The 12,164-nt window shown below is 43.7% G+C and overlaps 1 protein-coding gene across 1 annotated transcript; it reads right to left on the minus strand.

The window, feature by feature from the left end:
* Nucleotides 1-5,997: 5,997 nt before the first annotated feature.
* Nucleotides 5,998-10,050, minus strand: c15h1orf198 (chromosome 15 C1orf198 homolog). The gene is made up of 6 exons (XM_030110064.1): nucleotides 9,727-10,050; nucleotides 8,663-8,713; nucleotides 8,454-8,579; nucleotides 8,140-8,307; nucleotides 7,696-8,034; nucleotides 5,998-7,327 (listed from the first exon to the last, which is right to left on the minus strand). Exons 1-6 carry the CDS (start codon nucleotides 10,030-10,032, stop codon nucleotides 7,271-7,273), a joined length of 1,047 nt encoding a protein of 348 aa, XP_029965924.1. The 5' UTR covers nucleotides 10,033-10,050; the 3' UTR covers nucleotides 5,998-7,270.
* Between the last annotated feature and the right edge of the window lie 2,114 nt (nucleotides 10,051-12,164).

A 12,164-nucleotide genomic window follows, 5' to 3' on the forward strand; every position in this document is an offset into this window, starting at 1 on the left:
CATAGACATCATTGGCCCTTTGTAGTTTTTCTAAGATTATTTCTTTTCGATTATTACCGGGATTCTTTATCCTGTGCGAACGGTACTCTTTTTGAAATTGAGAAACTGATAGAATAGTGAAAAACCTTAAGCTTCCCCATGTTACAACAGAGAAACTTGTTTGTTTTTTGTTTTTTTTTTTATTGTAATTAGTTGGTTTTTTTATCCCTTTTGTTTGTTTTTCTTTTTGAATATGTACACTATCTATATTTACAGTTCATATATTCTGTTTTGCACTAACTGATGTTACACAGTTGTGGTTTGTAAGTAAGGGTGACTGGAAATTAGACAATGATGATAATGACAATAATTTAGCTGCCCTCAATGCTTTCTTTGATATGAGTGTAATTTTTGTCTGTGTACTGTCAGATGTTATTTGTGAATTTAATTTAATAAAAATAATGTTGGAAAAAAAAAACAAAATGCTGACATTTATTGAAAACTTATTAGTTTTTGCATTTTCATTTCACAAAATATTTGCATTTACAAGGAATCGTTGTATTTTTAGTCACAAAAAATGATAATGTATGATTTGTTTCATCATATTAATATACCACATACATTTTCATACCTATCACAGTAGCTGAGACTTTGCGATTAAACTTGTAAATTATTCATATTATAAAAAGAAAAAAAAAAAAAAAGCCTGAGCAACCAAACTACTGAAAACAGTGCGACATAGTATATATTAACATGTAATATATATTCTGGGGAGTACGGTAAAATGCTGCATAAATTCTACTAGCTGTTGTAAATCAACTCCCCTATTTCCCAGACTATCAGTCATTTCTGTTAAAAAATGCATCATGAAGAGGAAAATAATATATGAGACACTTTTTGGTACGTTCAGAGGTAAATACAGTGTTTATAATCCTCGTCCAGTGTTTCTTCAACGCAGCAGCTTTATAAAATTGATCTGTACGCTGCATCGTGACCATCGGCCATGAGGAAACACACCGCTGCTCAATCACAGGCCTGTTCCTGTTTTATTTGTGGCTTCAGTGCAGCGCAATGATTTTCATTCACCCAACAGTTTGCTGAGAAATATGTAGAAACAACACAGAGCAGCCATTGAGAGAGTGTCAGCGCTGGGTGGTGCTGCTGCAGGGAGGTGGTGCGGTCCGGACAGAGGGGCCTCAGTGCAGTCTGCTCAGACGAACACACACACACACACACACACACACACACACACACACACACACACACACACGTACGTACAGTAACTGAAGCTGACGGAGGGGTGCCGGAAGAACCTGTCCACGATGAGAGACCACATCAGACATGCCTTCTGGAAACAGACTGAAAAGACCCAGTTTCACAATGGGATCCGGAATCCAGAGTCCGGGACGCGGGATCTGTCTGCAGTTCCGGCAGGGTCGGAATCTTTTCATGTCATTTCAGGATTTCAACGAATTCAAGTGGAAATGCGAAGCTTCTGTTGTGTGTTGGCGGCCTGTTTACAGGACTATGGTGCTCAGAGTCGTTGAAAACGTAACTTTTGAAAACAGCTTCTGAGGTGGAACTTTTTGAAAGTCCTCTGGAAACGCAACTTAAGCCGGCCACACACTACAGGATTTTTTCAATCTTCCCCGATTCAGACACCACACACTACAAGACAACAGAGGACCAATCGCACCCGATCTTCCTCTCCTGATCTTCTAGTGTGTGGTGTCGCTCTGGAGCAGAACACACACTACAAGATTCTTCAGCCGATCGGCTCCTCACTCCTCCAAATCTCGCGTCGTCCAGCGTGACATTGTGCTGTTTCCCTTCATTGCTATTTTGACATTCATCTCCACTTTCAATAATAAGTGGAGAACTCATTCATTTCCTCAGTTCATTCATTCACATCGGTATTGCTCCTTCAGTGCAGACCCCCCCCCCCCCCCCCCCCCCCTCCCCGCCGCGTGCACGGAGCACGGACTGTCAGCACCTTGTTAGAAAATTTAAATGTTCCAGTACAGAAGAGGGAAACATAGTTTCACATCATTTTATTATACTTTACCCTCCACATTTAAGAATAATTAAGCTTATTAGCTAATCTGTTTGTGTGTGTGTGTGTGTGTGTGTGTGTTTTTTTTGTAACTTTTGAGTCCCGAGTGCAGCAGTAGAATAAAGTTATTAGCAGACCGTGTCAAATAAAGGATACTTTTTAAATCACCAAATATCTTACATCATTCTTTATGTCCACAGATGTGATAGTTTACACCAGAATAAAAACATGTTGAGCTTTGATTAAGTTTCATTATAGTCCGCCTGTCTCTGAAGGCACGGAGTCAGCGGAAAGTTTTTTTTTCTTTTATTGTTATTTTTTTTCGTCCCCATTCTTCCGTGATGGTTAATAACGGAGATTAATTAAAACATTGGGATTATTGCAGGACTGGCGGAGATGCAAATATTAGATCGGAGTTTGGGTCTGAATGGAGGAAACAGTTCATCCAGGAGCGATATTCCACTCACTTTCTGCACAGCTGAGTTTAGGAGCTCTGGCTTTTCTGTTTCACTGTCATATAGTGAATATATTTCACAGACATACATTCATCCAGCTCTGACAGCTGCGGGGCGATTTTTTTAATCAGCTGCACCTTGGTGAGACGGAGCTGTTCATCCAATCAGAGAGCTTTATTTCGAGGGTGTGGACAGCTCTACTCGGAGCTGATCGGTGCCACTCGGAGCGCACCACATACTACAGGATTTGCGATTGGAAATATTGAACATGTTCATTATCTCCGATCTCCCCTTCCGACGCCTCCCGAGAGGCTCCGACCGGAAAAAATCTCTCGGAACACACCGCACACTACACGAAGATCGGACCCGAACTCATTTGCATACTCCCGACAATCGGACCCTGTCGGCCTCGATCGGGAGGACAAGATCGGGGCAAAATTCGGCCCGATTATCCTGTAGTGTGTGGAGGCCTTTAATGAAAGCGTTGGGTTCCATCTCCATGTAGGGAATGTAAACGCAGCTGCTGGTCAGGCATGACATGTACGTAGCAAGTAGTTATTCTGCACATGCTCCTGGTCCTGGTCCCAGTCCAGATTCTCCTGGTCCTGGTCCCAGTACAGATTCTCCTGGTCCTGTTCCTGGTCCATGTTCCATTTCAGATTCTCCTGGACTTGGTCGTTCCAGAGCTGACAGTCACCGTCTCAACATTAAACATTTACAGTAAAGCCTGTAATGAGGGGACATCCTAAAATCTAAGTGGTCATGTCCCCTGGAGACAGGTGTCTCTTTAGAGGGGCAGGCTATGAGAACTAAAGGGAGGACATGTTGAAAACAAAGGAGTTGGAGCTCATTGCTAAAAATGGTCAAAAATCCCAGTGGAGACATACAAGCTGCTCAGTAGTTCTGGGAAGAGTTTGATCGTTGTATATAGTGATGTGCAGATGAAGCTTCATGGTTGATGGTTTTCTGAATCCACTAGATATTATTGAGAAGTGTGTGAATAATTCTGGACATGCCACTTTTTGTTCAAATGTAAATAAAATCTGGACAATATTTTTTTCCATGATGGTGCTTCTTGTACATCATCTTTATAAATTTTGGACGAAGCCTGTGTCATTTCTGTGTCAAAAAAAGGTTTGTGGGTGGATTAAAGTAACTCTGAGCTCAATGTTCCTGGAATATGACTCATTATGGGCTTAAAGGGGAACGGTCGTTTTTACAATCTGGACCTTATTTCACATTCATAACAACAACATTTACTCACCCGTTTGACTTTCGTGTGATTTGCAGTTGGTTCGGAGATAATTAGCTACTCCCATATCCATACAACGGCAGCGGGCGGGGCACCGACATGCAGCCGTTACAGACGCTCTTTTCTCTTATGTTTGTTGTGGTGTGGTAGATACATGTGAATTTATTAAGTCGGCATCACTTAGCGCTATTGGGAAGTCTGTAAACCGTCCAGATTGAGCAAATCTCCGGGAGCTCTGAAGTGATGATGTCATCACACTGCGCCGTGGCGCACTGTTTGTTTACATGGGAGTGTCTCTGCTCTGTAGTCAGACCACGGCATCTCGATCGGCTTTTTTAGGCAGTCAGAGTTTATTTTCAGCTGGTTGTAACTTTGGTACAATGGTTCGAGTGTGCATATATCCTGGCTGTGAAAGTAAAATGGCAAGCTGGACGTCATTGAGCTCACAGGCTCCCACTTCGTGACGGGATTTATTGAAGCTATGGCTAATAGCGCTCAACATGGACTCCAGCATCAAAGTTCAAACTTTTCGACGTTTAGATTATCGGGTGTGTAGTGTCCACTTCACATCTGTGGACTTCTTCCCAGTTCAGGAATGAAATGAAGGCCAGAAGATCCAGAGAATGAAGCTCAAAAAGAATGCCATTCCAGCAGCTGCAGGAGGAGAACAGGTCGAGGTAACGTGATGCTAATGCTATTCATTTTTTCCTTTACTAATGTCTAGAGTTGGCGAGAATGTTATAAACTTGTCCCTACTCCTTTTGAGCAACAGTGTACAGAATATTGTACTTTTTATGTACAACTCTTGTCATTGACAGATATACTTGTATCATCCTTTGTTGTTGCTCAAATGAACTAAACAGTAAACATCCCAGCCTCTAGACATTAGTAAAGAAAAAAATGAATAGCGTTAGCATCACGTTACCTCGACCTGTTCTCCTCCTGCAGCTGCTGGAATGGCATTCTTTTTGAGGTTCATTCTCTGGATCTTCTGGCCTTCATTTCTTTCCTGAACTGGGAAGAAGTCCACAGATATGAAGTGGGTACTCCACACCCGATAATCCAAATGTGGTAAAGTTTGAACTTTGATGCTGGGGTCCGTGTTGAGCGCTATTAGCCATAGCTTCAATAAATCCCGTCACGAAGTGGGAGCCTGTCAGCTCAATGACGTCCAGCTTGTCATTTTACTTTCACAGCCAGGATATATGCACACTGGAACCATTGTACCAAAGTTACAACCAGCTGAAAATAAACTCTGACTGCCTAAAAAAGCCGATCGAGATGCCGTGGTCTGACTGCAGAGCAGAGACGCTACTCCCATGTAAACAAACAGAGTGAATGTGCGCCACGGCGCAGTGTGATGACATCATCACTTCAGAGTTCCCGGAGAGCTGCTCAATCTAGCCGGTTTACAGACTTCCCAATAGCGTTAAGTGATGCCGACTTAACAAATTTACATGTATCTACCACACCACAGCAAACATAAGAGAAAAGAGCGTCTGTAACGGCTGCATGTCGGTGCCCCACCCACTGCCGTTATATGGATATGGGAGCATCTAATTATCTCCGAACCAACTGCAAATCACACGAAAGTCAAACGGGTGAGTAAATGTTGTTGTTGTGAATGTGAAATAAGGTCCAGATTGTAAAAACGACCGTTCCCCTTTAAACAGTGTCTGTCTCCACAGGACCTCATGAAAGCGACTCAAAATGATGTAGTTCATCAATCCGGCCTTTGGGTGGCGCTGTAGCTCCACAACTCTGCCAGAAATACGCCGCAGAAGAAGACAGAGCGGAGCTCCACACTCCGCTGCTCTGTAAACAGACAAAGCGGTCGCCTTGTTCACTAAATAACATCAGCAGCCTCTGCAGGACACCGTGAGACAGACTTAAAAATGTTCTCTGACTGTATTTAGGCCGTTTTTCTTTCCGCTCCGACTGGAATTTGCCAGAAAAACTAGTCCGTCCTCCACGTTTGTCAAGGTGTTCACTCTTCAAGGCGTGTTGAAACGTGTCCATGCACGCGAAATGTATCCTCTTGACCAAAGTGTCCGCGCCTCGCGAGCCAGAATGGTCAGAATTGATTTGTTTAGGTAATTCGTTTCTTAAAGATTTTATATTGACACCTTACGCAGATACTCGCCTGTCCTCTGACCTGATTGGCCAGAGACGATTGGGAGGCGGGGTCAGCTGATTTTGTTCCGCTCGTCGTGACGCCCCTCTCCAAAAGAACCTTCAAGAACGAGGCGAGCAGCAGAGACAGATCGATCTGGACTTTATTTTCTTCCTCCTGATCTGAGTGCAATATACATGTATAGCAGAAGATACAATCAGCAGATAAATATAAAATTCAGGAAAATAGTACTCTAGTCATGGAGGTGGGATGTGACACGCCTCTAAAACACGCCAAGTCATTCACCTACGGCACGATGTTCACGTGAGGATGCACGAGTGAGGACACGGTGGGGGGTGAGGGGTCAAAGGTCTGGAGGAGCAGAGAGCGTCTGGAACAGGTCCTGTTTTCCCTGGCTGACTCGGAGTACCTCAGGGTTCTTATTCACTCCCACTTCTTTTTTTTTTTTCTTTTTCTCCCAAAAAACTGTTTTAATTCTATAAAAACTGGAAATACGCTCTAGAAACACTTGTGATATGATTTTGAAAATCCCTTTCTTCTTGCTTGAAAACATCCCCTGGACAGACGCCGTGTTGTAAATTGCACTGTGTGTGTCGAGACTGCAGCACTTCCTACTCTTCAAACTGACTGTAAAGCATAAATAAAGCACGGCGAATCACCTGGAAGGTGTGGAGGAGGGCGGAGCGCTAATCGCTACATGCGTTTAGCCGCTAAACGCTTCTCTGCTCATCGCTAGCTTAGCGGCTAACGGCTACGTGTGAGCGCAACTTCACACTGCAAGCAACAGAATCACAGAGGCTACCGGAGGTAGCATGGACGACAACAGAAACTAATGGAGGTTCTCAAAGTGTGGGGCGGGGCCACTCCAAAGGCCGCTGGAAAGATTTCAGTGGGACGCTTTTTTTCTCTCAAGAAAAAGAATAATGAAGAAGCTTTTTGGATCTGAATGTATTATCAGTACAGTACAAACTGCTGAAATAGTACAATCTGTTGCAAAAACAATAAGTGTAACAGGATATTTGACAAAAGCAGCGCTTCGCTAACCAGGAAAAGTTTTGTTGTTTTACGGATGATGGAGCCAAATGGTCGGAGATGAGATCTGGTTCCAGCTCAGACGTCCACACTTTGAAAACCTCTGATCCACTTTTAAATTATTCATTTTTTTTTTTTTTAGTTCTTTAAAGCAAAAAAAACAATGAAAGTCAAAAGGTTTGTTTGGCGGCGAGATGAAAAGATTCTTCTGGGGTGTAAAAATGAACCCAGCAGCAAACAGGCGGCGAGGCGAGGTCCTGATGGCGAGGAGAACGTAGTGTTTGAAGACTGGAGCCATGGCAGAGTGGTCCTTTAAAGTGGTGATGGGAGGGGTCGGAAAGGGGGGACCGTTACCACGGAGACCATTACCAGTTGTCCAGGAAGTCGAACCCGGTCTTCAGGATGTTGTTGCTGGTGTTGAACTGGGGGAAGACAGATGGAGGCGGGGTTAGGACGTCCTGACCATCACGACTGAATCAAGTGTCGGAGAGCAGGCTGTTTTCCAGCAATCGAAGGTTTGAACGACTCTTTTTCTGCTTGGCGATTAGAAAACGTGATCGATCCAATCATCTGCTGGTCGAACCAACAAATCATTGTTTTTTCAAATTAAAACGAATAACTTTGGTCAGGTTCTGGTTGCTCGTTTAGACGATGACGCTTCTCAGAGTGTCTGAAAACACGGCTTCTTGTGAGAGTAGATTTAGTCACATTTTCTACACCGTCGTCTGCATACGGTGGAAACCAGCGTGTGAACTGTTTGAGTCTCGGTTGGAGGCGGAGCCAGGCTCACCTGAGAGAAGGCGTTCCCGGCGTCGAAGCCGGGCGACGCCTCGTCCTCCTTCTTGTCGGAGCCGGCGGACGGTTTGGACATCAGGCCGGCGGACGGGAAGACGTCGTCCGCGGCGTTGCTGACGGACGGCAGGGTGCTCTGCGACCGCTCCCAGCCCGCCGCCGCCGAGGGCCCGACGGGCGGCGCAGGGCTCGGGGAGATGGAGATGGACGCCGGGATGGCGCTGACGGCTACCGGGACGGGGGGCGGGGGCGCCGGGGGCTTGGGGGCTCTCTGCTTGGTGGACCTGGCAGCCGGTGGGGGGTGGGACTCGGGCGTCTCGGGCTCCTTGGAGCTCTCCTGTGGCGAAGGATTAAATCATGACTTCAAACTCAGAATCGACCTGTAACCCTGTCATCATTCACCCTCACACTGACTGAACGCTGTGCTCCGGTCCGGCCTCACCTGTCTCAGGTAGGAGGGCAGCGGCTTCTCTCCTTTCTCCAGGGACTTGATCTGGCTGGGCGTCAGGGACTGGAAGTCGGCCTGCTCGCCCTCCAGGCGGGACCGCTCGGCGCTGATCTTCCAGAAGGACGACTCCTCGTCCGGCCTGCGGCCCTCGCTCACCGACACCTTCAGACACCACGGACCGACACTTGATCACACTGATCCTGCAGAGCCTTCCTTCACACTGAGGGGGTTTACCCTCATTCTGGATCAGGAGCTGTAACTCCTGAACCTGCTGGGTGTGTGTGTGTTTCCCGGAGCTCCGGTCGTACCTTGGTTCCTGCGCTGCTCTTCCCCAGCTGGCCGCCGTGAGGAGCTTTGGCAGCTTTGGATTCGAACTGAGACGTGGGAAGGAGCTGATCCGCGGAGCCGGGAGTCAGACTGAACTCCAGCTGACTCTGAGGAGGAGAGACGGACAGAGGGACAGTCAGGAGACGCAGACGGAGACGGAGACGGGAGCTGCAGGACGACGGGACTGCACCTTGGTCTCCCAGGAGAACGGGGCAGAGTGCTCATCCTGCCAGGTGATGTCCTGAACACACACACACACACACACACACACACACACACACACACACACACACACACATACACAAATGTTACATTAGAACATTATTTCTATCAGATTATTAATCCTCCAGGCGTGAGCTGGTCCAGGGAGTGTCCGTGGTGTGTGTGCAGATGTGTACATATCTATCTATAAAAACAAAATTATTGAAATTTTACATCCGATAATCATCTGATTACAACAACTGGTAATTCAAACAATTTTAGTATTTGTAATTAACTAAATGTGATCATTAAAAAAAAATGTAATAATCATTTTTAAATATATAAATTAATTAGGACATAAAATATGTTGCTAATATCTGTGGTTACTGTTGTCATAAAAACACTCAATGGTAATTTCTCTTTTTTTAATTAAACTTTATTGAACAAAGAAGAAACTAACATTTCAACCAAAGGTAACGCAATCAATCGATTTTCAACAGACGAGAAGTTCTTTAACCACTTTGACAGTTTTGATATTTTTTGTGTTCATGAATACTTAATGTTTTAATCTGAATACAATTTCACAATCAAATTTGACATTATTTTTAGCTTTTTACACACGATATACTTCTCAATTTTAACTCATAAGGTCGATAAACATAAGGAATGGAAAAGCACTCAGCTTAAGGATTTGTTGTCACTATTACAGAAGATGCATTTTTTCATTTCCTAAAAATTTGGACAGGTACAAATGTGTTCCATCTATATATAGATGTTCAATTTTATCATTAATGCATCATTTAGAAAGATTTAGGTAATGTAACAATATTATTACAGGTAAAGACTAACCAGTATTTTTTTTTCTTTAATATTTGTTTTGGAATAAAGCATAAAATTGCTAATTTACTTCCTGTTTAGTCAGAGTGACGTCTGATGACGTAGTCACGTCGGCTACGTGGCTATTGTTAGCATTTACGCCCCCTCCTTTTACCTCAAAACTCGCCCAGATCGTTAAAACGCGCGGCTGAAATAAGTGACAGGCGGGTAAAGCACCTCCTCCCCGAAGTGTACGATCTTCTGTCCGGTCTGGAGCAGCAGTTTGGGGTAGCAGACCACCTCCTCCCGGTCCACTCGGTGCATCGCGTACCGGGCTCGGATGTGCGGGTCCATCATCCAGTTGTCGATGGCGGTGTCTTGCTCCTGGGGAGTCATCTTCTCCCAGCTGGAGCCGTGCTTGGCCTTGATTTTCTCCCTCTCCTGCATGATCTTCCTGGCCATGGAGTTGATGGAGGAGAAGTACTCCAGCTTCTTCTCCTCCATCCGGTGGGCTTCGAGCCCCGCCATGGTCGCGGCGGCCATCTTGGATCGCTGCTGCTGTTGTTGTTGTGGGCGGAGGACGAGGAGGCGGCGGGTTGCCAGGTTCGACCGGTTTCCCCCAAAGTCACAATCATATTCCGTGATTTATTTTTTCTTCAAATTACATATACATAAGTGAAACAGTTTTGGTGTGACTTTGAATGGTAATTGTATTCATATCCTGAACAATTTTCACCACAGAGGCCTCAAAATCTGAAACTTCACCAGAAAATTGGTCCAACAAATGTTCAAAGTCACGCCCACTGTCCTGCATTAAATGTGAAACCTGTTTAACGAACGAGTGACTTGATTAACTCTAAACCTTTCCTTTTAACTCTCAGGATTACCTTTAAATTTATGATTAACTCAAAACGCACAAAAACCTTAATTCCACACAATAAACTGACATTATTAACTCTTAGCGAGCCTAATTAACTCTAAACTTACACAATTAACTCTAAACTCACATGATTAATTCTAAAGTCTAATCTGAAAGTTACAGAATTAACTTAAGCCCGCCTGAATTACATTAAATTTATTTAACCCTAAACATATCCCTTAAGTGGGCTCAAAAAATCATTCAACCTTTCACAGCAATATGCAAGGTTTCAGAAAATGTTCCCGCAAAAAAAAATCGAATTAGTAGTCATTATATATAGAAAAGAGGTAAACTTTCATGTTTCCTTGAACCGCTGTGACCTCTCTCATTGAAAAAAATGAGATTCAAGCAGAAGAACATTTACAAATTTCCTGTTTGTATCATTTATTAAGTTGCTGTGACTCCATGATTGAGGAAACAACTTTTGAAGTTGTTGTACACGTTGTTTAGCACATATGTGCAAAGCTTCTGGCTTTAAAATGAATTTCTACAGATTAATTCAGTTTTTCCAACTTTAATCCATTGTTTTAGCTTGAAACCATGTGATCTGGCAACCCTGTTCAACAGCCGGCGGGTCGGTTTCCTGCTGTGGAATAATGGCGCCGCCCAGCGGCCAAGGGAGTAATTTCATGGACAGAAAGCTGAAATATTTCCTTTTCCCAGAGCAAAAGCCCAGTGGAGCTCAGTGGAATTTCATCTGGAAGTCCCTTAGGTTTAACCATAGGCAACAGAAATATTGCTTCATTGCTATAAAAGCAGTGGAAATTAAACAACTAGACAGAATAGTTTGTCATTTTTATTGGAATGTAGATCTGGTGTTTTTTATTAAAATATTTATTCGGTTAAAAAAACTGGTGGAAAAACACCACAGACATAAACTGACAGCAGTATAACAAAACATGAAATAAAAACGGTCAAACTGACATATTTACATCCGCAGAGGTTTGTCTGTGACGTTATCGCCGGATTTTAACCAGCAGCTGCAAACTGGAGCCGAGGGGAAGGTTTCTCCAGCGAGTCAGGTCACAAAACTCAGTTTACTCTAAACTGACATAATTAACTCTAAACTCGCATAATCTACTCTCAACTCACACAGTTAGCTATAAACTCACAATGAACTCTAAATTTACCTGTTTGTTGCTAAACTCATAAACTTTCTTCCGCGCAATAAACTCGAAACTCAGTTAATTTTGAATGTAGGACTTATTTTTATACAGTTAACTCTAAGTTCACCTGCAGCACATAAACACTTTGTGCTCGGCAGTAATTTGTTCAGTTGCTCGACTTCCTAAGTTTTCCTTTTGATCGATGTTTAACTTCTTTTGGAATCGGTGGAGAATATAAAGTTCCGTCGTGAACTTTCGACCACATTTTTCCGGACACCCCGAAGTGGGAAGAGTCCAGAAGTGAACAAATACTGCAGCTTCAGTCAAACATTGCACTGAATTCCAACACTGTCGGTGGGAAAAGTTTCGAGTTTGAAAACAACAGAAATGTTCCTTTTCACCTCATTGGATTGCACTGTTTAAAGCCTGAGTGCAAATTAATTTATCCCAATAAAATCTATCAAAACACACAATACCCGCCTCAATAAAGTGTCTAAAAACTGCTCAGTCGTAAATGGTTCTACAAGTGAATGTGGAGATAAAATGATTTTTAGATGAAAAGATTGTTTGGTAGCTACTGTAGATTTTAAAAGTCGATTACATGGTGGAGATTTTACTTCATTGAGTGAAATTGAAAAAAAAAAAATTCA

Source organism: Salarias fasciatus, chromosome 15 (genome assembly GCF_902148845.1).
Source record: "Salarias fasciatus chromosome 15, fSalaFa1.1, whole genome shotgun sequence".
In the NCBI taxonomy this organism is placed as follows: Eukaryota; Metazoa; Chordata; class Actinopteri; order Blenniiformes; family Blenniidae; genus Salarias; species Salarias fasciatus.

Excerpts from the sequence above, each read along its gene's own strand:
- c15h1orf198 (XM_030110064.1), bottom strand. The coding sequence starts at position 10,032 with ATGGCCGCCGCGACCATGGCGGGGCTCGAAGCCCACCGGATGGAGGAG. Across the intron at positions 8,714-9,726 it reads TCGTACACTTCGGGGAGGAG|GACATCACCTGGCAGGATGA; the intron begins GTGCTTTACCCG and ends GTGTGTGTTCAG. Across the intron at positions 7,328-7,695 it reads CCGGGAACGCCTTCTCTCAG|TTCAACACCAGCAACAACAT; the intron begins GTGAGCCTGGCT and ends GTCTTCCCCCAG.